We start from the raw sequence: 25,804 nt of genomic DNA, 5'->3' as shown, positions 1-25,804 counted from the left end.
ATTCAAAGATTTACACACAAAAATAATTCAGCCTTTCACTTTTTTTACTACTTGGATATTTAGGATAACATTCAAACTTAGATTTAGAAATATGGAGGCCTATGGCCATGTAAGTACCCCCACTGAGTCAAAAATTGCCTTCAGTGACTTTCCTCTTATATACTTCTGCACCCAAACAAAAATGCTTATATCTTACTAGCCTGACCAACAGTGAATGAATTTATATAATTCCAGTGTTTATCTCACTATTCCGTATAAATGAAAGGACCAGAAGATGGGACATTAGAAGGTACCAGTGGATAGTCTTTTTCGTATGTACAGATTGCACTGAAATCACCAGCTGTGTCTATTCTATTGTATTTCTCTGCTCTTGTGTCCAAAATTTCTCGAGCTCACACACAATCTGATGCCCACATTCACAGGGCCTCTCCCCAACTCAGAATCCTTCCTAGTCTCAATAGTCTTTCTCCAAAGGACTATCAGTTGATCATCAGTAAAATAATGAGTCATAGATGACTATAGAAAAATACGTTAAATGACAAATTAGCTTCAAAAGTTACCAATCATGGTTTTCTTATGTATAAGTGGTGTATTCACTTTTCCTAAAAAATGCTTCCATAAGCCTGGTGTGTACGTGGTTAACAAGGGGAGGCATCCTAACTGAGAACCATTCTGATTCCTTTAAGTAACCACGATCATGACCATAAAAGTATTTACTGAAAGCTGGGCTGGACAGCAATTGTACAATCTGATCTGGCAAATGCACAGAAATTGCACCCCAGATTACATATTAATGTGCTAATTGCCCAAATGAAACTCCAGGGGCACCTTAGGTAGATGCAGTGCAGTGAATTAAGGAAGGAAATAATTAGTCACAATTGCAGAAACAGGCTGGACACGAAGTGGAAGGATCCAGGCAGCCTACTTCCTGCAGAGTACGGAGAGCCTTGGCAACACAACATGCAAAACACCAGAGAAATGCAAAAGATAAATATGATTTCGACAATCGAATAAGGGACAAACCTCAATTTTAAATTACAAAAATGTCTTTATTTAAGTTATTTTCCGTTCCTATGTACTACATAGCCAAATAACACTAAGACATTTTATCATGAATTCGCACTGTGACAAATCAACTTTCAAGCATTTCCTTGACAATCTTAGAGGTTTACCAGCATCTGACACAATCTGAACACATAGAGACAGTGAGAGAAAACAAGTCGTAGGAAAAACAAACAAACAAACAACAACTGAGTGAGCACATAAGGCATTATGAGTTTCAACCCCAGTAAAGATATTCATTGAAGAGGCAGGATCAGGTGGGAGAGAGACTAGTATTCTGCAGAAAGCCAATTTATACCACGTTAAAAACCATGCAGAGGAACTGTTACTTAACACGGCCAACAAATTAAGCTCTTCAAAGTACCCTTTTTCAAGGTCTTCTGATTTAAAAAAAAAAAAAAAAAATTCCTTGGGGGCGGGAGGACACTCTTTCCTTTCCCCAGAATGAACTTCAGGATGTTAACTTTTGTCAGTGTGTCTCTGGGAGAAAGCAGTAAGCGTGGACACCTAGTTTGAAAGCTAGTATGAAATTGTATTAGAAGCATGTCACTGAGGCCTAAATCTGAAAAATCAATGGCAGGCCTGGCTGAGACTGTCCAAATTTTCCTACAACGTGTCTGAATAGACAAGCAAAGATGAGAATACCTTACGGACTCTTGAGGCATTCCCCTCACTGCTCACTGCTCTGTTTTGTTCCTTTGTTTTACTAACTTAAGGCTGCTATTGGACCCTACTGCGAATTATTGAGATCCTACCAAAAATGTGAACTGCTTGACCAGCGTGGTCACTTTCAGAATTAATAGAACACGAGTTGAAATTATATTAAAATGTATCTTATGTATTCACTACTAAGTACTGCTGACCATTTTCATAAAGATGGATCATGAATGTTCACTGTTTAAGTAAATACATCATTACTATGGATCAGGTATTTGGCATGAAATTAGAAAGTAAAATAAACTACTTATAAATGGACTTTTTAAAAAAAGAATTAGAAAAATAAACAACAGCAAAACTCTTCTTGGGGGAAATGGTAAGAAGAGGTGTAAAGAATTTGTCTTCTCTTTCTTAATATCAGAAATCATAAGATAGCATATTGCAAGAACTTGGGCTTTCCTCATACCAAGTAGCCCAAGAAAGAATCCAGTAGGTTTAAGATGCTCTTTCATGAAGACGGCTTGAGAGGCAAATAAAGTGGAACCTCTGAATGAACAAAATACTCATAGCAGGCATATTTTCCAAGGCTTTCTGAAAACGCAGTGCCTGCTGAACAGGATGCCATGTGAATTGTTCGAACTCTTTACAGTAGCTACATAGGAAATGTAACAGCAGGGAAGAGGTGCGTGAACAATAAGAAAAAATTTACAATTGTAAGTAACAGGTTTCACTGTATCAAGAACATTTATATTAAAAATGTTGTGTTAAGAACAAAACAAAACAAAAACCTAACACATGACTAGTTTCTGAGGTGTGGTCTCCTTAGGTGTGAGTTCCATTGGGATATACTTATATGCTCTGTTTCAACCAGACCATCACCAGACAAATAAGCTGTTCGATACTTAACCATTAAAACTGACCAAAAAGCATACCCATCATGGGTGTCAAGCAGCCATAGGAGTTATGATTACATATGGTGCTTTTATATTTACATAAGCAGTTTCTCATGAATCCTATAGAGGTTGGAGAAATAGAGCTAGTTTGTTCCTTGTTAGCAAGAGCACTTGTAAAATACAGAAAGGGAGCACTTGTAAATACCCCTTTTACACGGAGTTGATCCATTAAAGGACTTTAGAAAAGTCAGCAGTTCGTTTACCTGAGTTTCCCATTTAAAGGCTAAACGTAATTGAATACTTTTTGCTTATAAATGTGAACAAAAACTTACAATATTAAGAAGGGCCAGAGTCAGAAAATTGAGACTCAAGATGACATTTGAGACTTTTGAATTTTTATAAAATCTAATAGAAACATCTATGAATTTTCCTTCTTAGTTAAAACATAAAGTCATAGAGCAATACCGATTTACTGGATGTTATTTAGAATTTACGTTTGGGGTCAGCCTGTGACATCATTAAGAAAGCAGGTCAAAGTCCCTTGGAATTGTGAACAAATTATTACAAGTGAGAAAACTACTTATTAGTGCCTTACTTCAGTTATGAACCCATATGAGATTATGAATTAACACCAGATAAACACTTCAGCATAAATATGATTTTTAACCTGAATAGATCCCTTTTGAAGGGTGACATAGAAAATAACTATAAATTTTGTCCAGAAATATAGTGCACCCAGTGTTTTACCAGTAGTTATTTAAGCTTACCTTTCAACAGGGTACTTTTGTCATGCTCGGCCATGGAGAATCTTCCAGGTCTTTTGTTTGCTTAAAACAAAATAGGGCTATGTTTCTAAATACAACACATTGTTCATAATCAGGATCCTAACCATATTCTGGAATTGAATATTTTATCATACAAGAAATATAACCATGTTACTATTTTAAACATATCATTTCAGTTCCAGTGGGAAATAAATCAGTTATACAAAATCACCATTTGAACACTTTAACACAGAGCAGAAAGAGTAAAGCACTTTGGACTATGTGATTTCATTATTAAACAAATGAAAAGCATCTCTTTCCCAAATCCTTCACTCCATGACATCTCATAACATTTAAAACACGACTGAGGTACATGTATCCGTTGAGGAGTTTCTGTAGTTATGTTCTGTATACGACTTGAAGCAGTACTGAGCAAAATCACCAGGACCAAGGAGCAAATTCTAAAAGCAGTGTTCTGAAACCCCCAAATCATCTTCCTATTTTCTTGCGCTGTTAAGTCACAAAACTTTCTTAGATCAGACTAGAGTTCCGGAAACAGTCCGTATGGATTTACTACGTAAAACAAAAATCCCATGATTGGTAATACTGTTCCTGGATTGAGGGCACAAATAGTCTTTTCATTTTCCTGTTCTAACAGAGTAAGAATCAGTGATGGATTTTGCCCAAGATGCATACTATGTTGGTTTAAATACAAAGATAAATAAAAGCTCTGCTGACCATCAAGCAAAAATTATTTGAGTGACATCCGCTTAGCTATTTATTCGCCCCTTTAAAACAAAAGTAAAAGAACCATTTTAGATGAGATGCTTATTTTAAGCCAAAAAAGAGCAGAAAGTTCCTGTGCTTGCATCACTGGCATCTGCAGCAAGGGCAGGATTAAGGGAGCTCCATTTCTGTATATATGGGTATTTTGTGTAACAGGCAGAATCTGAATAGATGACCACCCCACACCGCCCAGGGCAATCAGGGCGCCTGACTACAGTGCGCCAGCCCTTTAACAGAGTGCTTTCGCAGCGATTTTTTTTTCCATCTGATGTACCCACATATCAAGATATCAGAGATTATTAAATTACTTAAAAACCAGGCTTCTGATTCTGATTTTTAAATTTAATTATCTATTTTAATTAAAATAAATCTAGCTTCTCTAAGGTTGTTCACCAGTACTACATAGCAATATTAAGATTAAAAGGCGAGGGGCGGGGCGGGCCTCTGTATTTTGCTTTTAAATGATATTTTTGAAACGTCGTTGAAAACGCAGATCAGTTAGATTACAAATGACCAATTCGAGTAAGCCAACCATGGAAGATTATTGTCTTCACTCACAAAATCCTAGCCTAAGGATAACTTTCACTGTCAGGTATATGAAATAACACAATTTAGGGTTCTTTTGGAGAGGAGGAGAAATTTTAAAAACACTCGTCTGTGACAATGCACTTATGTGAATTTACACTCCAGAGAAAAATTTTCTGTAGGATGAAGGACTTGGCCAATGGAGAAGGCAGCTGGTATTACAATAAACTAGCTGAAATTCCTTGGTACATACACAATGAAAACAAAACAAGGACTCTGTACAGGTGTAAACAAGCTAAAAATGACCTTGGCAAAATGACTATTTAAAAAATACCAAAAGCATGCAACTCAAAATTCCCTCCCTTTCACAAGAATGGAAAAAAAAGGAAAAAAACAAAAAAAAAAAACAACAACAAAAAAACAAAAACAAAACAAAAAACAGATGGAACCACCTGTTCCTGTCAGTAGAAAACAATAATAGATACATTAGGTTCCAGGACAAATAAAACTTTAAAATATTAATGTTGAGAAAATACAATTAAATTTTTATTAAAAAATACATACTCCTTGCTCAATCTCTGTGTACATTTTGTTTTGTGTGAAAGAGAAAAAAAATAAAATAAAATAGGAAAGGCATTAAGACTACCTAATTATTGATACTGTATTTGGTAGAAGCATGTGTCAGTCAAGCTCTAAAGAAAAATAAGTTATTCTGCTTTCATTTGTTCCCGGACGTCAGAAGGCAGAGTTTCAAACAGAGCATCTTCGACAACTAACCCAGCTCGCTTCAGAGCCCGGCAGTCGCCCAGTTCAGGTGGGAGAATTTCAAAGTGATTGCCTTTAACGTCTAAGTAGGAAAGAAATAACAAATTTCCGATTTTCGGGGAAAGTACAGATAGGCTGTTTTTCCCAATCTTCAGAGTTTTAAGTTTCTTGCAGAAGTAGAGTTCATCCGGAAGGCTCTCCACTTTGTTACAGGTGATGGAAAAGTACTGTAAACTTTGTAGAACTCCGATTTCAGGTGGGATAAACCGAATGTCATTGTAGGATAAGTCCAAGTATCGGATTTTGTTGCATAGGAAGAGGTGGGAAGGGAGCACCTCTATTTTGTTGTGACTGAAGGCCAGGCGCTCCAGGCTGGTGAGTTTCTTGATATGCTCCGGGATGTAGGTGATGCTGTTGTGCCACAGTTTGAGCACTGTCAACTTTCTCAAGTGCTGGAAGCTAACGATTTCTTCTATAGATTTCAGATTGTTTTCTTTGAGGTCCAATTCCTGGAGGCTGAGCAGACTAAACACGGCATGGGGAATGCGCTCCAGGTCGCAGTGGACCAGCTCTAGCTCCGTCAGATTGGTCATCTTCTTTAAATTGTTGAGCATCACCAGCTTGGTGCCGTCGTTGTGTATGCACATCTTCTGCAGATGGCTGGACACGTCCACCACGGCCTGAGGGATTTTGGAAACGTTGCTTTTGATAGAGAGAATTTTAAGGCTTTTGAGATCCCGCAGAGACTCAAGAGTGACATTTTTGGAAATATCGTGACTTAGAGACCCAACCAGGTAGAGCTCTTCCAGATTCCGGAGCCCATACATCCAGGGCGGCAGCTCTCTCATGTCATCAAACTTGACGCTCAAGACCTTGAGGTTTTCCTTCAGGAAAGAGAGCGCTGCACTGTGGATTTTGACTGAGCACTGGTGCAGCGAGAGCTCTTGGAGATTGTCTAGCTGCGCGATGGTGGCTGGTATCATTACGTTCTTAATGATTTCAAGCTTTAAAGACTGCAACTCTGTGATTTCAAAAACCGTGTCTGGAAGGCCAGAGAGCATGATGAGAGGCAATTCTAGCCGGTTATGGGCATTCGTCTGGAGCTTCTGCCTCAGTTTGTCAGGAGTCCACTCGTTATTTAAGTTCAGCTGCTTTAATTTGTTCTCGCTCACTTCAGATAGGAACACCGCAAATCTCTTGGAATACAGAGGGTCATACTGATCTATCATATGAAGCATAAAAGCAAAGTCATTTTTCACATCGGGAATATCATCGATTCCAGTCTCCTGCCGGACATACTCGAAAGAGTATTCCCGGAGAGAACGATAGAACAGCCAGTATAAGGTGTAAAGGCACGTCAGTCCATAGATACTCACAAAACACAGATAGCAAAAGGACAGTTTTGAGAACAGATGGGCCATGGTATGATTACAAGAAAAGTTTTTATATCCAGTCATGTCCTGAATGTCAACGTTACAGTCCACTGTAAATTGAACTTTGGAAACCAGGGCGCTATTATAGGCAATGATGATCAGGAACTTTATAACCTTAAGTACAGTCTGGCGAACATACATAGCATATAGGATATCACCTTCTTCTACATGCAGCCTGAACTTCTTCACCTTCTCAAATAAGGCCTTTGCCTGCTCACCTTCCTTCTTATCCAGTGCTCCCGCCGTGGACTTGTCGACCACAAACTTCTCGGGAATTGACTTTAGTGACTGAGCGTTGACCAGGCTGCCTTCCGGACCAGACTGGATGGTGTTGGACCTGCTCATGTTGTTCTTCCTGTTGTCCTTTTCTTCGGAATCCTCCCCAGACACTTCAGATAAAGCCCGGGTGGTCCACGGAGAGTCAAAACACTTACCCAGGATCGAGATGAAATGTTCTATTTTGGAGCTGGAGCCAGGGAATTTGAACCAGAAGTTGCTGCAGAGCATGAAGACCAGGGTATGGATGAGCACAAGGTAAGGGAAATACTTGGCATACCAGTGGAGGGCTCGCTCGTAACACATCTGGTTTATGAAACTGTACTGCTGAAGGTCCAAATCTGTCTTTAGTCCTTTCATTTCCACAGTGGCAGGGTTAGTAGGAGATGGTTTAGGGGGAGGCAGTGGGGTGGTGCTGGCAACTGCCTGAGAGACATTTGAAATGGAAGAGTGGTTCTGAGAAGGCTGAACCCTTTTTGGAAGGCAGATTATCTTGTCTTGCATGACCTGAAACACAGAAGTAATATTTTCAAATTATATTATTCAAAGAGCTTTGATAATGTCATTAGTGTGGAGAGGGCAGCAATAACATCCAATAAATGTCCATTTCCTTTGCCTGGAGAATACAACGTTCGATTCCGGCACCAGGATTTTATCCTCAGCCCACATGGTGGGAAAGTGAAATATCTGACTTTGTTCAGCATGTGTAAGTCATGACATAAAACACAGCGGTTCTGCTAGGACTTAGAACAACTCACAACAAAATAAATATCTAAAGAATATTTGTGTGTTTTAAAATTTTGCATTTCTTCCCTCACTGGAGCCTGGGAGAATCAATCACTGGGAAGTACATGTCCTTATCAGACTCAATCTTTTCTTAAGTAAGATTTATGCCCAACATGGGGCTTGAACTCATGACCCCAACATGAGGAGTCACATGATCTCCTGACTGAGCCAGCTAGTCACCCCTTATCAGGCTCAATCTTGAATCGGATGGCTTCTGAGATGACATAAACTTGTGTATGAGAATTAAAAGCATTGGAAGGAGGGAATGTGGAAGAATTTGTCTTTATCATTTCCCCTTTACTTTCTACCCATATCCCGGACTGCATGCACAGGAGTGCAAATGGCCTTATTACAATGGGAATTTACTAAGCTTTTATGAAAGCCATTTCATCTCTCTGCAGAAAGATATGAAACAATACAGAAGTGTTCCACAGTAAAATAATTAGGTTTAAACTTGCTGGCTTTTTATACAAAATATTACCTCAACAACTTTTATTCCTGTACCAATACTTCAATTCATCAGAAAAAATAGTAAGCCCTAAAAATGTCCAGTGGCCCCAGACATTGAAATTTGGGTAAGAGATAGTGCGCACATACTTTCTGAATATGAGGGAATGTAAGGCAGCGTACTCTTTGAATCAACCAGGAGGAATTGTCCCTACGAAGAAGTCCATGTAGGTGGAACTCTTTGAACAACAAGCAAACGGTGTAGAGGGAGAATAACCACCCAAGGAATCGACAGCAAGAACATGTGGGATTAATAATGCAGGGAAGATCTATTTGTACTGTAAGATGTCAAATGGCTGGAAAACCATAGCATTCAGTGATTCTGCAACAGCAAAATACTTAGTGACTTTGGTCATAAACAGCAAAGCCTTTTCTATGGATTATAGAAGCAGAAACTGAATCCGTTGCCAAGTGAGCTGCTGTGGCATGGGGATGTGATCACGCGTTGATGGCGTGGGAGATACAGGCCACCGGAGAGAAGTACGAGGTCTGACAATGGAGTGGAGCATCCAGCACTTCGCAGAGCGCCCAGTACAAAGGAGAACACCAGTATGTATTTGCTGAGAAAGTGGGTGAATCCAGAACTGACACTGGTAGTTCCAGTTCAGAGTTCCGTATGTCTGGGTGTGGCCCATCTGTCTCTGAGGGATGAAGATACGGATGGTGATTATAGTGGGTGACAGCAGAAAACTTCTGCTGTGTTTAATATGCAACTGACCCTATTCTAAGAATGTCACAGGTAATCATTCTTTTCATTGTCACCTTAATCTGATGAGGCAGGTACTCTTATTATTCCCGTTTCACAGATGAGGAGAAAGGCACAGAAATGTTAAGTCACTCAGGCCACCTGCACCCAGAGCCCACATTCTTATTTTATTTTACTGAATTTCTAGAATTAAACAAAAAAGATACCAATCTTACTTTATTGTAAGTAACAAATTACCTTATGCAAATTATGTTTTAGGGGAAAAAAAAGCTTACTTCTTCAATACCCTGTGCAGATAACAGTGAAAGAATGAGGCTAGGGAGAGAGAGGAAGTCTCTCTACAAGAGTTATAAAAGTTCTGTCCTGGGACACCTGGGTGGCTCAATCGGTTAAGCGTCCAACTCTGGCTCAGGTCATGATCTCACAGTTTGTGAGTTGGAGCCCCGCATCAGGCTCTGTGCTGACATCAGGTTCCAGGTGCCTGGAGCCTGCTTCCGATTCTGTGTCTCCCTCTCTCTCTCTCTGTCCCTCCCCTGCTCACGCTTTGTCTCTCTCTCTCTCGGGAAAATAAATAAACATTAAAAAAAATTTATAAGTTCTGTCCTGGAAGATAAAGCAGGGAGCAATTACATATTATGTCAATCAAAAGAAGCAGGGAAGAGGGAAAATGGGTGATGGGCATTGAGGAGGGCACTGCTGGGATGAACAGTGGGTGTTGTATGGAAGCCAATTTGACAATAAATTATACCAAAAAAAAAAAAAAAACCCCACAAAAGCAGCAGGGAAGAATAATAAATGGGTCTGCATTTTACCAGAATTTGGTGGCTACAGAGGTGTGAGAATGGAGTGGTGGTCTTCGAACATTTTTATCACTTACCCATGTCAGGGAAAAAATGTTGAGCGTGCCCACCCGGTATATTTATTTCTATTCAAAATTATAACCATAAAGTCCTGTCAATTCATATGTGAAATATTAGAAAAGCTTAATTCCCTTCCCTTTAAGCCTAAAATAAATACAGGCATACCTTGAAGATATTGCAGGTTCAGTTCCAGACCACCACAATAAAGCAAATACTGCAACACAGTGAGTCAAATGACATTTTTGGTTTCCCAGTGCATATTTACACTATACTATAGTCTATGAAGAGTGCAAAAGTGTTATGTCAAAAAAATACGAACCATCATCTGAGCTTTCAGCAAGTCATAATCACTGATCACAGATCGCCACAGCAAATAATAAGAACGGAGAAGTTTGAAACCTTGCACGAATTACAATGTGACACCGAGACCCAAAGCAAGTAAATGTTGGAAAAGTGGCGCCAACAGACTTGCCCAACACAGGATTGCCACAAATCTTCCATTTGTGAAAAACACAGTATTTGCAGAGGACAATCAAGGGAAGTGCAATAAAATGAGGTATTCCTGTCTAAAAGTTTTTGTTTTTATCTCACTTTTCAGTGGAGCATCTTTTGCACTTCTGGGGGGTCAAGCACTCTACCTTGGAAAACCCTGGGATCGAAAATAGGAGGAAGCCTAGAATGCCAGACTATCCTTAAGGAATACAGAAGAGAGACAAGTAAGCAGTTCAGTTTGGGGTCATGTTCTGGATGTTTTCCCATTAGTGGTCTCACTGGATGCTGTAACGGTCTGTGTAGTAAGCAGCAGGTGGGGGCCAGAGCTGAGCAGGGAAAGGGAGCACTTCCCCGAGGACCTTCCCTAAGAGGGACACATTTGAGCCGGTATGTTAATAAGGCATTGTCAGTGTTGTGATGAAAACACAGGAGAATCCATTTGTGAAAGCAAGACCAGTTAGAAGGTAAAAAGGCGGACACCTTCTTCAGTGCTAACTCCCTGCCAAGCAACCAGCAGACCCCATTACTGTCCCCCTGCCCAGTGCTTCCCCAGGCTTGTTCCTAATGGTGGAAGATGACAGACCTCTGGAGCTTGTGTAGGGTTTTAGGATATGCAGGGCACGAGAGGGTGCGGAACTAAGGGGGCAAGGGTGGGCTGAAATCCTGCTGTGTTTCCCTCAGCAGGATGGGAGCTCCATCCTCCTGGGGCTACCTATGGTCACACAGCGGGGATACCTTTTTAGATTCTGCACAAAGGTCCCTGACTGGCTAACATCTGCCATGCCAGGGAGGCAGGTCATATTCTCTCCCTTCTACAGAAGAAGAAACCCAACTGAACGGAAGTGACTTGCCCAAGTTCACATAGCTAGGAAATGTTAGCGCAGGAATTTAAACCTGTCTTTTGTTTACAGACTTGTGTTCTTCTAATTCCACACATCTTCCCATCTCACCCAGCTTCTTCTTTGAGGGCTTCACGGAGAACAGCCCAGTTGATCTCCCCAAGTTCCTTTCAGCCTTCTGATGCCCTATTTCTCTTTCAATCTTCACAAAGACAGAATTTTATTTTATTTTATTTTTTTTTCAACGTTTATTTATTTTTGGGACAGAGAGAGACAGAGCATGAACGGGGGAGGGGCAGAGATAGAGGGAGACACAGAATCGGAAACAGGCTCCAGGCTCTGAGCCATCAGCCCAGAGCCCGACGCGGGGCTCGAACTCACGGACTGCGAGATCGTGACCTGGCTGAAGTCGGACGCTTAACCGACTGCGCCACCCAGGCGCCCCCACAAAGACAGAATTTTAAAAAGGTGCCTACTTATTAAATTCCAGGAGGGTAAGGATGGTGTTCTATTTTTCAGCAGCTGTTAACTATTCAGAAGTGAGCAGAGAGTCAAAAAAATACTGGTGTTCACTTGCTAAGAACAATAGCTGCTCGAGCTGCTGAGGGAACATTTCATAGAAGACTCCAGCAGAGACGCAACTCAGAGGAGAATTCCCAAAGAATGTGATGGCAGGTTGCCTAATCCAGGAACCTGGATTGAAAAGGATGAAAAGGAACAGGGCAGGTTAAGGAGTCCAACAGTAAGAGCATGAAGACTGGAATAGTAAAACGGCCACAGGCGAGAGGAAGTTACCCCCGCCGTGTTTTATAGACATAGTATTTGTGAACATTATAGCATTGAGAAGAACCAGAGAAGAATCTATATTTTCAAAGGTACAGTAAAAAAGGGAAAGACAGACAAAAATAAGGCAGCAGCAAAAACAACAAATGGTAAAGGGTGTTTTTGTGGTATCTTTTGTAAAAAAACAGCAGCTTATAAGAACTCGAAATTTTTTGTTTCACTTTTCTTGCTCTTTTGAGAAATTTGCTATTTAAATCTACATACCTCTCTTCTCTTTACCTTTATCCAGTAATTTAAAGGTTAGAGCATCAAACAAGCCTTACCGAGAGGTTAGAACACACATTTCAAAGGAATATCAGGGTCTCAGGCTGCTGGTGCAGGACTAAGGGAGAGCACCTGGGGGGTGGGTAGGGAGAAAGCCCTCCACGAAACACTAAGGCTCAGACCATCACCACCAGCTTGTACACACACATCACAATGCAGAGGAAGTCCATTTTTATTTAGGAGCAACCCTCAGAATGCCTTTGGAGGAAAAGGGCTTGAGACCAGGAGCTACAATGTGTGTTTGTGAAGGGAAAGAGAGACTGGAGGGGGGAGAAATGGGGTAGGGGAAGAGAAAAAGATTGAAAAAGCAGGATGAGCAAGAGAATCTAACTCAAAATATAGCAAGGTGAGAAAGTTACTATCCTAAATGGATATAAGAATAATTCTTGAATAAAATCATCTATATTAAGGAAAATATCTAAGTTAGCTTGGAAACAAGGAGGAGAGGGACACAGAATGTGATCACTGAGAGCAAAGGTCAGGTGAAGCCATGGCAACAACAATGGCCAACCCTACTTTATCTGGGGATGAACAGGTTTGGAGGTGGGAAGTGGTGAGTCAGCAAAGCAGAGGGGGCTAGAATCAGGCAACATGGTAGGAGGCTGGAGTATATGCTCATTATTTCTTTTCTTTCTTTTTACATTTTTAAAAAATGTTTATTTATTTTTGAGAGAGACAGACAGAGTGTGAGCAGGGGAGGGGCAGAGAGAGAGGGAGACAGAGAATCTGAAGCAGGCTCCAGGCTCTGAGCTGTCAGTACAGAGCCTGACGCGGGGCTCAAACTCACAGACCACGAGATCATGACCTGAGCTGAAGTCAGGAGCTTAACTGACTGAGCCACCCAGGTGCCCCATACTTCTATTTTGAGATATAAATACCTTTCAATCTTCCCCGAAACTTGGGTATAATCTGCTACAGAACACACACATACACACACACACACACACACACACACACACACACACACACACACAGCTTTTGTGAGTAAATTTTGTAAAAATCACAACAAAAAGGAAGATTTCATGCCTGGATCCAAACTGTACAGATGGGGAGAATTTGCCAGGGATGGTAATAGTCTATCATCTAAACTGTTTCCATGGAAGTAGGAATGAGAACCATAAGAACCAAACCCTTCCAGGAGTCTGTAGAACTTGGAGAGGGTCATGGGGCTATGGACTGCAATTTGATCCATTAGGCTCTGGATCCTAAGGAGCAGCTGATATCTAGGTGATAAAAATGTATACTATGACCCTCAAGGTCTTGCAATTAAAGAACCTGGAGGAATAAAACTATTCATGCAAAAGTCTTCCATCACTGTGCTATCTAGGAAATAGTTCTGGAAAAGAAACCTAAAGGTTTCAGAAGTGGGCTCAGTGAAATTTGGATTCATACATTCCCACTGGTAAATTATTTTGAGATAACATAACAGCTGTTTTTGGTAGGGGGAAGGAACTCAGTGTGTTTTCAAGAGAAATAAAGTAAACATTCAGGCCGCCTTAGGAAAGGAAACAAGCCATCTAAACCATGCCTGACGTGCTGCTCATATCTAAGAAAAGAATCAAATATTTAACATTGTAATTGTCAAATTTATACCCACAAAGAGTGGAATTAAGTGGAATATGAAATGGAATATGTTGAAATACTTTATCACCTATTGAAATGCCCTGCATGGTCAAAGGAAATTGGGGCCTTTTAATAGTAATTTTCACTATTTTAAATCATTACTGTTCATTCCTCCATCTTTGATTGTATGATATACCTTTGATGATAGCGATTTGATTCCCAGTACTTTGTTAGGATTATAGCATTTACTGTATAATGTAAAAATAAGATCTACTTAACTTACACAATTTCTAGAAAAGCAATGCAGTACAAAGCAGAACCCACCTGCGGTAACAAGTTGAAAAAGTATCATATTGGCATGAATGAGACACCAAAAGAGCTGAGGGTAAAAGCAAAACAGAACAAAACAAAACCACTTAGCTTCAGAGAAGCTGCTTGAAATAACAAAGAGCAACATGAAGAAGGGCCAGCTTATCTATTACATGCCACAGATATAAATGGCATTGATGGCAGTGGGGTAGGGCAGACAGAACATGAAAGTGGAGTGTTGTATGCATGCCCTCAGGAGAGGTCAGCCATCTTGGAGTATTTACTTATGCCAGATATTATGTGAGGAATAGAAGAACAAGAAGTCCTTCAAGGTCGGGGCGCCTGGGTGGCTCAGTTGGTTAATCATCCGACTTCAGCTCAGGTCATGATCTCACAGTTCACGAGTTTGAGCCCTGCATCGGGCTCTGTGCTGACAACTTTGGATTCTGTGTCCCCCTCTCTCTCTACCTCTCCCCTGCTCACACTCAGTGGCTCTCTCTTAAAAATAAATAAACATTAAAAAAAAAAAAAAAGAACCCCTTCAAGGTCAAGCACAGCAGAAAGACAACTAATCAGTAATTGGTGTGGTAAGTGCTCAATCTCATGCTTGTCTTTCACGATGAACTTTAAAATCAACTTGTCTAGATCCAGAAAACAACAACACCTTGGTGGCATTTTTATTGGGACTAAATTACATTTATAAATTAATTTAAGAAGAACTGACATCTTCATGGCATTGATTCTCCTCCTTCATGGTGTGTTTTCATTTGTTTTCACCCAATTTTATGCCTTTCAGGAGTGTTTTATAGCTTTCTTCACATAGATGTTGGATATTTAATGTCAAGTTATGCCTAAATAGTTTTATTATTCACTATCATAAATCTTCTTTCTAATCATTTTTTTAACACTTTTTTTCTGGGAGAGAGAACATGAGAGAGCGTGTGAGTAAGTGGGACAGGGGCAAAGGGAGAGGGAGAGAAAGAGAGAGACTCTTAATCAGACTCCATGCTCAGCATGGAGCCCTATGCTGGGCTCAATCCCATGAACTGCGAGATCATGACCTCAGCCGAAATCAAGAGTTGGATGGACGCTTAATAAACTGAGACACACAGGCGCCCCATGAATACTTATCTTTAACACAGAAGGTAGAGTCCTCCTTTCTCCCTTTCTACCCTTGTGCCATTCCTTAGTAAGCCCTGCTAAGTCTGGTGTACACTCTTCCAGATCTATATCTGTGTATTTGCATATATATGACATATAAACACATGGGATCTTACTATATAGACTGTTCATGCACCTCGAGCTTTTCACTTTCATTATAAGTCCTGAAGATCTTAACACATTGGCACATAGGGCTCTACTTCATTTTAAGGACCACCAGAATTCATAGTGTGGATATGCTATAATTTAAAAACATTCCAATGACGACATGCACTTAGGCAATTTTTCTATTGAAATCAATGCCAGTGTTAAAAAAATTATGTGCCATCTGACTTTACACGGCATTCTGTAAAACAGGACAGAGAAGTTGTGGGCAGTTGCCGGGGGTTCCCTGCAGAGTTTCAGCACAGGGGAATTCCTTAGGGTGTTGGGATTCCTCTGTATCCTGTCTGTGGTGGTGACTATAAGAATTTACACATCTTTTAAAACTCACGTATGTATCTTGTTCTGATAAAGAGTGCATTCTTGAAGATGGCAAGGCTAAATGTGTCTAATATTGACACTGTCCCACCAACTTTTCTTTTTTAATATTATTCTTTAATCTACTTTGCAACCCTGTCTGTGATTTTATTTTTTGGGTATGTCTTTTATGGATTAAAAAAAATCCAAACAAATCATTTCTCTCTTTTTACAAGTGAATTAAATCCATTAATTACTTTGCTCACACATATTTGTATATTTACTGGTCTTTGGATTTATTTCTGCCTTCCCCTGCACTGTTAACATTTTCCACATCTCTTATTTGCCATCCTGCCTCAGCTGGGTTAGTAAGGTGTAGACTGTATTTTTAGAAAGATACTACCTATAATTTCTTAGAATATACGCTTTTAAATTTTTCACTATTGCAATCCCACTCCAAGCACATTTTAACTACCCACTGAACTATCACATTTTGTTATTGTTGGGGTTTTACTTTTCTTCTGAAACACACATTTTAAAAAATGACCTAGAGGTGATTGTGTTTATTTACATATTTATTAAGTCATGTGCTCACCAGTTTTCTTAGATCCTGTATCTTCTCTCTGGGTTCATTTTCCTTTTAGTTGAAGTATATCCCTTAATAATTCTTTTAATAAAGGTCTGTGGATAGAAAACTCATATACTTGTATGTCAGAACATGTCCCTATTGATTTCATTCTTTTTTTTTTTTAATGTTTGTTTATTTTTGAGAGATAGTGTGCATGAGCTAGCGGGGGAGTGACAGACAGAGGGAGTCAGAGGATCCAAAGTAGCTCTACACTGTCAGCAGAGAGCCTCATGTGGGTCTCAAACTCACAAACTGTGAGATCATGACCTGAGCCGAAGTTAGATGCTTAACTGACTGAGCCACCCAGGTGCCTCTATTGCTTTCATTCTTGAATAGTTTCATAAGTTATAAAATTCTCTGTTGGCAGTAGTTCCCCTTCAGCACATTAAAATACTATTCCATCTTCTTCTGGCCTGTATTTTCACTGCCGGGAAGTCTGCTGTCACTCTGCATTTGTCCTTTAGTGGGCAATCTCCTTCCCTATGATAACTTTTAAGATTTTACCTTTAATACCAGGTCTTCTACAATTTCACTTTCATTTTGAATGTGTGTGGATTAATCCTGCTCAATATCTATAGCTAAGGACTCAACTTTCTTCAGTTTTGGAAAATTTCAGCAAAATCTTTAAATATGACTTCCACACTTGCTCCATCATTTCTTCCATTTTTTCCTGTAATTCCTATTAGAGGTATGTTAGAGTCTCTCAATCGATCACCCATGGGAGTGTGTGTGTGCTTTTTAATCTCTGCCTCTCTCTGCTGGGATCTGGGTAAACTCAGAATGCTTATCTAATTCATTACTTCTTTCTGCAGCTGAGTACAGTCTTATTTTTCATATTTTTAAGCTCAGTGACTTTTTTCATCCCCAAACTTCTAAATTAAAAAAATATATATTTATTTTGATGGGGCACCTGGGTGGCTCAGTCGATTAAGCATCTGACTTGGTTCAGGTTATGATCTCCCTGTTCATGAGTTTGAGCCCCGTGTCAGGCTCTGTGCTGACAGCTCACAGCCTGGAGTCTACTTCAGATTCTGTGTCTGTCTCTCTTTCTCCACACCTCCCCTGCTTGTGCCCTCTCTTTCTCAAAAATAAATAAACATTAAAAAAAAATTATTTTGAGAGAGAGAGTGTGAGAGCGAGTGGGGGAGGGGGAGAGAGAGAATCCTAAGCAGGCTATGCTGCCAGTGCAGGGCCCAATGTGGGGCTGCATCCCGAGAACTGTGAGGTCATGACCTGAGCCCAGCAGTTGGATGCTTGACCAACTGAGTCACCCAGGCTCAAAATTTCTAAATGTTTTATAGCCATTTGCTCTTATGTCATATGTACCCATTTTTTAATTGTTATGCCTTTATCTCTTTGACCACTGTAAGTATATTTATTTGAACTTCCTGTTTGTTTCAAAATTTAGTTTCATCTCAGGTGAATCAGTATTCCAAAGGCTAATTTTGCTGAGAGCCTTTTCTTAGCATAGTTTTCTTCCTGTGCTCTGGGTGGTAGGCTGGTTGGGAGATGAAACTGTTTTCCACCATCTCTTGTGCGCTCTTTTGTGGTTCCCTGCACCCAATCCCCAGCCCCCCAACCCACCATTAGGTCTTATCACGGTATTTTGACATTCCGCTGTAATGTCAGGATCCCATGGATCCGGTCAGGATACAGCAGGCAGGCTGGCTCAGCTCCCAGCTGGAGGCACAGTTTCCTCAGAAGTGTCAGTCCACCATCCAGTTACTTGCCATTCTTTTCAGCTTCCTTTTGGGAGTGGGGGCCTTTGGCTTCAAACAGTGACCAGGCTCTAGTCTCTTATCTTGCTCGGTGCATTTTTAGCTCCCCTTGCTGGCAGGAGCTGAGCCCCTGGCTGCTACTGCCTGCTTTTGGCTAATAGCCCGGCAGCTGCTTCAGCCTCACTCAGTATTCTGTTCCTGCTCCACACAAATGTTGGTCTTGTTTTTGAGTCCATGTATGCATTTTCGTTATCTCTTTTTACACTTTATCATGGCTATATACACTCAACAGAGGGAATGTTTTGAAGTATAACACTTGCTTTAGTATCTTTTCCAGAAGGAAAAGAGTGTATGTGCATTCTAGTATAAAAATTTAGTCTTAAGACTAACATTATGAAGAACCACATTGCTCGGGTAGTGCCAAACAAGGCACATCTATGATGCCAAATTCCTCTCCCCACCAAAAAAAAAAAAAAAAAAGGCTGACTTACTTTATACATCTCCCACCGTCACAGCATATGAGAGTACTTATTTTCCTACAACCTCAACAATTAAGTACATTACTCTTTTTCTTTGTACTATAACCCAAAAATTATTTCTCTGGTTTAGACTTTAAGTCGTAGTTATGACTATGTTATCACTGAAAGAAGTGAGAACATTTGATGCATGTGATAAAAAGGCAGGTGTCATTCCAATATGCTAACTTATGATCCAGACATATTCTTTAGATTGTGGTTGATTCTTCCTTCCTTCATTTGCTTTTCCTCCATCTTTTCTTTTTTCTTTTCTTTCCTTTCCTTTTCTTTCTTTCTTCCTTCCTTTCTTTCTTACTTCCTTTCTCTTCTTTCTTTTCTTTCTTCTTTATTTCTCTTTTCTTTTTTTTTCTTTCTCCCTTTCTGTTTTTAAATGTTTATTTAAAGAGGGGGGGAGGGGCAGAGAGAGTGAGACAGAGGATCCAAAGCAGGCTCCGCTATGACAGCACAGAGCCTGATGGGGCTCCAACTCATTAACCATGAGATCATGATCTGAGCTGAAGTCAGAGGCTTAACCGACTGAGCCACCCAGGCACCCCTGTGGTTGACTCTTTAAAGAGATAGTGCTTTAACTGGGTTATGCTCTAGTTAGTTAGATGGCAGCCACAGAAAGGCAGATGAGCCAATATAAAAGTGATTAACTTTATCCTCTCTCCGCTCCATAGATTCAAATACAGTTGATTCCAAAGGGTTCTACCCTGCAGCTAATCATCCAAATTCCTCCCAGTCTGACAGATCAAAACAATCTCTGGTAACCCAAGAATGGCCTTGCAAGAAACAGATCCTAAAGACCTATTCCTCAGACTTGTTCAGAGATACTAGGATAGAACAGTTTTAGTTTTATCAACTAAAACTTCTTGAATATCTACTCTATGCAAAGCATTACAGGGAAATCAAGGAGACATAACCAAGGTTTGCTATTCTAAAAGTAGTTATAATCTGACGGGAGTGGCATAAAGAGCCATATAAAAAGTCAAGCAGGGGTGCAAATAAGGCAGGATCTACAGCAAATGAACGGTGTGGTAAGTACAATGAACACTCAGGCTTGGCGTCAGCGGGGAAGGCTTCATGGGGTTGGAGCACCTCCATCTGCCCCTCAAAGCTACTGGACGTGGTGGTTACGGGAGGGTCAAGTCAGAACCTCTGTGGTTGCAGAGGCAGGAATAAAGGATTGCACTTGGGAAGGGAAAGAGAAAAGATGACAAAGGTCGAGTGCAGCTCTTCCTCTCTGAGGCACACTACCTCCTCCTTGGAGAAGGGATGGAGAACCAAGGGAAGGAAATGAATTTTCACATCTCTAAGTCATCAGTGAGCACACACACTTACTCCCCCAGAAACAAGGTGCTAGAAGATAAAGAAAACACCTATTCTCAAGAGATGCAATATTTGCCTCTGTCAGTGACAGGATTCACTCTGAAAATGCAGATTTTGTTTCAGGGCTAACTACTGAAAATATTTTCGGTACACACAAATCTTGGTGAGAAAGAAAAGGAACTGAAAAGGTAGAAAAGATGGTTCTCAAGGGGGGAACATCTAAATGCTTTCTTTCTCAGCAAATGCCTTGTTCACAAGCCCAGAATGTGTGTATGTGGGGCGGTGACTGCAGCAGCACAGACACAGGCACCCCCGAGCGCCACACGCAGCAACGCTCTCACCAGCACAAACCAGGTCCCAGTCTCCAGGGGAGTTGGGGACATGTGGCTGCTGCAAGGGTGTGAGGTTCCCGGCCTGCTGTGCGCAGGGCACCGGCCTTCTCTTCAAGGATGGCGTTTAAGACTTCTATCGTGGACAGGAAATAATACCCTGTGTATGGAGGAAGTATATACCCAGATAGTAAGAGGAAAGAGAGGGGGGAAAAAAAAAAAAAAAAAAACACCAGCCTCAAGCAAATTGCCCAGTTTTAAGGTGTTTATTAAAAACACAAAAGGGCCGAGTGAAATGCCTGTTTTTATCGGTTGCTCATTTTCTCAATAACAACAGGAAAAGGAAAAGGGAAAAAAAAGGTCATCCTCTGGCACCTCTGAGGCATAGTTGAATTTATTTTATTTGAGAATAACTCCAAGGGATCAGAGGGATGAGTGACTGAAATTTGGATATCTGAGTTTATGAATTCTCTCGGTGGCAAGGTACAGCAATAGTACACTTGCTAAAGGGTTCATCTGTACACGAGTGAATCCCAGACAGCAAGTACATCTTCTCAAGTTAAGCATTATCGGAAATGTCTAAGCTTGAGGGAATTAAGTGCCACTAGTCTGGTGGAAGAATTAACTACTGAAAAAGTTAAAGCCTCATTTCTTGAGTCATTACTATACAGAACAAGGTATACAGTTAAACAGAACTGGAAGTCTTTTAAGCCCTGGTTTTCCCCCATCATAGCACCTAAGGAAACCTGGCATAATTGTTTATTATCATTTTACCTCCTAGACCAAGAAGCTCTTTAAAAGTGGGCTCTATCCTTATTAACACTGCCTGGCACAAATTAGGTACGTAATAAATATCAGGCAAATAGACAAACACATGTTCTCACCTAAGGAAAACAAACTACAATGGCAAACACATGCATTTATAAGATCAGATGCCAGTGAGCATCAGGAAATATTTGGCTTCTAGCTACTTTCCTCTGAGATGAAACAATTCATTTCACACATCTTCCAAATTGCCAGGTGATGTCTGCCTAGTGATTCGTAAAGCTGGAGCTAAGTGCTTACTCATTTAAGATACACAAAGAAGGGGCCAAGATTTGCGAGGCACTATCCCTTTATTCCCAAATGAAAAAGAAACCATCATGCCTCCATTAGGATCATGTATACATTCGACACTTCACTTAACAAAGGTGATTCTCTTACCACTGTAAATACAGACATACTGACTTTTTGAGGGAAGGATGACTATATACTATAAATGTTATATATTTTTAAACCATTGATTGGCCTGAGACTTTCCAGCCATCAAGGATGCTCTCAATTTCTGTATCCTAGTTGTATTTACCTTGTGTTTTCTTTTCCCTCTTTGAGGTCAGCTGCTCTAGGATATAAAAGGAATTGGAAAAGAAAATTCAAAAATGAAGGAGTGGGTCCGATTCAAAACTGCTTTCATTTTGCTTCATGGCATTTTCCCATAGGCCAAGTGGACTAGTGCATTATTTGATCCACTGCAATTCAAGATTTAAGTGGAAAGTATTCATTTTAAAGCCAAAACCATGTGAGAAGATTTAGTGAATATAAAAAAACTGGATAAACATTAGGAACTTACAGTTAATGATTCATAATGGAGACTGTTTCAGTTGCTTGAGAAATTTAAAATATTTATAATTATGCTCTTGAAATAATGAAGGGAAAGCTCTTTTTAAAGCAATCTCCAGGGACTGAAATCCTAGTTCTGTACTCAACATGACTTATCCCTGGACACACTGCAGTTCTCTGATAAACTGTGAGCTGAAGGAAGAGGAGAGAAACTGGGGGGGGCGGGGGGGGGGGGTCCAAAGAGAAACAAATCCACAAATCCTTTGGATGGTCCACACAATGTACAGCCAGTATAAAGATGCAGAATTCTAAACAATGGAAGCATCCACACACAAACAAAAAACTGTTTTACTAAACAAAAACTAATTTACTCTAATAATCAAAGAATAAATTGCTCATCAAGTGAACGATGCCAAGGCTGTGGTCAATCTATGGGAGGGAACTGATGGTATAGTTTACAAGAGAATGCCTGTGCCTTGTTGTGACATCCTGGAAAACTTGCCGGAAAGGCAAAAGTCAAGGCAAGTGTTATTCATTTAGGTGTGTTGGATGGTAAGGAAAAAAGTTGTTTTTAATCATCATGCTTTTTGGAAGCTAACCTATCTGGACTCCAGACATATCATTAATTTGGATAAGAAAGGTTCCATACATTCCAGGCAAATGGATCTTTTACCATATAGGATGAATTTCAGTGATGGGTCTTTTTCTGATTTATCTAGGTGGTTGACCTCGGGGTAGAACTAAAGATTCTCCTTTGTTCCTCCTTCCTTCTTTCTAGGAGAAATGGGGTTAGTAGAGATAGCTGCATTCAAGGAAAAGTAGTGAATCTTGGTGCTCATAAGGGGTGAAGGCTCTGAGTTCAAGTGGCATGAGCTCTCAAGATGAGTTGTTCTGGACTCTCTTTAGAACTTCCCTTGGGGGTCACCACTTTGAAGTCTCTCTTCTTTCTTGAAGCTGATGTGATATGATGGCTCTGGAACTGCCTCTGTTGGAAGCGGACCATCTCCTCGGAGGGCCTGGGGAGGATAGCTCAGACAAGTTCTCCCCCTGGCTTTAGGGAGAATCGACAATCAATCTCCTCCCCCCACTGTCCCGATCTCAGTGTCTTCCTTGCCCTTTCCAACTCTGGACAGGCAGGGATTAAAGTGCAGGGAAAGAGGATAAGGCAGCTTCTTGAGCTTCCCTCCCCCTCCTCCTACCCCAGATCACATAGCCTTCAGTGGTTAGGCAAAGGAAGGCCTTGTGGCTTATCTGAGGTCTGGCTTAGCTCACCAGGAGATTGATATAGTGAGTTTGGGGACAGAGTGGGGCTTTTATCAAATGTTCTTTTATTACATGTTCTTTTTTTTTCTTTTATCAAATGTTCTTTTGCCTGGTCTTGTCCTCTGTCCATATAGCTCCTGTAGGGTCCTCTGGGAGAGGGAAGAATTGAGCATTTGGTCCTTTCTATTAGACCTTTCTCAATCTGTTTGCCAGAGACCCAACTAATCACACCTAGGGCTGAAGGAAATGCACCAGATGAAGGCATTTGAAGTCTATAGCTAAAGAGACTAAAAAGAATACATTTCTATTTTACCACCATTTTTTTCACAATAAACTGTGAAATGGAAATGATGCCAATCCTGCTCATTGAATAAAACTGAGACTCAGAAAAACCATGTGTTTCACCTAAAAACCTATGGGAGAGTTCATGTTTTCCGTTAAAATAGTGATGTAATTGATGGCCTGTTTATTAGAAGATTTGTGGTTAATGGTGTGGAATTTTTTGTTTTGTTTTAGTGTTTATTTATTTATTTTGAGAGAGAGAGGGAGAGAGAGAGAGTGAGCAGGGGAGAGGCAGAAAGGGAGAGAGAGAATCCCAAGCAGGTCCCTTGCTCTCAGTGCAGAGCCCGGTTCAGGGCTCGATCTCACACACCGTGAGATAATGAACTGAGCCGAAGTCAAGAGGTGGACACTCAACCCACTGAGCCACACAGGTGCCCTGATAGTGCAGAATTTCTAAAAATATAAAACTAAATGACTAACCAGTATGATCATGCACAAAAGTGAACTAGAAGATATGTTTCTACCATATTTCCTCATTTTGCCATAGGCATTTCTGAGCCCAACATCTCGCACCCACATTTTACTTTTTTTCCCCTCTTTTTTTAAAATTAGGTTTTAATTTTAATTCCCGTTAATATACAGTGTTATATTAGTTTCAGGCATACAATATAGTATTTCAACAATTCCATACATCACCCACAGTAACTACATTTTAAAAGTTAACATCGGGGCACCTGGGTGGCTCAGTCGGTTAAGTGTCCAACTCTTGATTATGGTTCGTGGGATTGAGCCCCAGATCAGGCTCTGCTCTGACAGCGTGGGGCCTGCTTGGAATTCTCTCTCTCTGTCTCTCTCTCTCTCTCTCTCCCCTCCCTCTCTACCTCTCTCTCTCTTCTCCCCAAAAAACAAAAAAACAAAAAACAAAAAAAAACTTTAAAAAGTTAACATCAACATCGCAAAACATAAGCTAACATATTTGAACTTAAAGTTATACAGCCTTAGCTTAAGGTATCAGTGCAAAGAATCTCACCAGCTCTTACAGACTAATATATTTTGAGTAGGGAGACAGAGCTCAATTTAAAAATAGCTGACCCTAATTTGCCAGTTAGCAAAGTTTACTTCTTAGAGAAAGCTAATGTTTAGGGGCGCCTGGGTGGCTCAGTCGGTTGAGCGTCCGACTTCGGCTCAGGTCACGATCTCATGGTCTGTGAGTTCGAGCCCCGCGTCGGGCTCTGGGCTGATGGCTCAGAGCCTGGAGCCTGCTTCCGATTCTGTGTCTCCCTCTCTCTCTGACCCTCCCCCGTTCATGCTCTGTCTCTGTCTCAAAAATAAATAAACGTTAAAAAAAATTTAAAAAAAAAAAAAAGAAAGCTAATGTTTAGAACCTGCTATTATTACCTGATGAAAACTCACTATGCATATTTAAAAGCCTTTACTCCTTTATTCTTTAGGAAGAAGAAGTGCTGTTAAATAAAAAATCTAAGAGTCTTTATTTGCTATAATCTTCCAAGGGAACATATAATTAAATTTTACTTTGCCTCACAAGTCTTATTTTCTGTAACACAGCATTATACTTTCTTCCCCCAGGAATATAATTTAAATCATCCTATATAGAATGTAGACAAACTTGATTTCCCTAGGTAGACTTAACTGTTTTTCCTGCTTTGTAGTCATTGCAATAACTGGTTGTTGAAATATGACCATATAGCATGCACGCATACACACACACGCACATGCACACACACTGCAGCAATTATCTTGCGTTTTAGAAGGATGTATGTGAATGTTTATCTTTGCAACAGTTTAAACACCTTCAGAGTCAAGAGCAAGTTTTGTGTTGTCAGAACTTAGCATGTCACACAGCACAGCAAACAAAACGGTAGAATGAAAGTCTGTTATTTTGCTTCTTCAACTATTCCTTAAGGAGACGGAGCCTTAATTATTTTGTATCCCCCATAGTACCTAACACAGTCCCGGGCACCTAGTCAACAGCCAGTACTGATTTACTTGCAGTTTCATGGCAAAAATTTCACTGAACAAAACACTTCTCCCTATCACCACATATACTCAAATAGGAACTAGGTATTAATCTGTCAAGGATGTTATAGAAGAGATTTCTATATTGGATGGGAACTTATATTAACTCACCTCTAAATTCTCCTCTAATTCTGAAATTCTATTTTTATTT

At 40.4% G+C, this 25,804-nt stretch overlaps 1 protein-coding gene across 1 annotated transcript in view; it reads right to left on the bottom strand.

The window, feature by feature from the left end:
- Positions 1-1,028: 1,028 nt before the first annotated feature.
- LRRC8C (leucine rich repeat containing 8 VRAC subunit C) overlaps positions 1,029-25,804 on the bottom strand; it is an 82,963-nt gene continuing 58,187 nt past the window's right edge. The window contains exon 3 of the mRNA XM_086717483.1: positions 1,029-7,668. Within this exon, the coding sequence (XP_086573609.1) occupies positions 5,395-7,668 (2,274 nt within the window). The 3' untranslated portion in view covers positions 1,029-5,394. The remainder of the gene's footprint in view (positions 7,669-25,804) is intronic.

This window comes from Puma concolor, chromosome C1 (assembly GCF_028749965.1).
Source record: "Puma concolor isolate L17-30 chromosome C1, mPumCon1.1.hap2, whole genome shotgun sequence".
NCBI classification, from domain to species: Eukaryota; Metazoa; Chordata; class Mammalia; order Carnivora; family Felidae; genus Puma; species Puma concolor.
The sequence above is the reverse complement of the archived record's forward strand: the minus strand, read 5'-3'. Positions and strand labels throughout refer to the sequence as shown.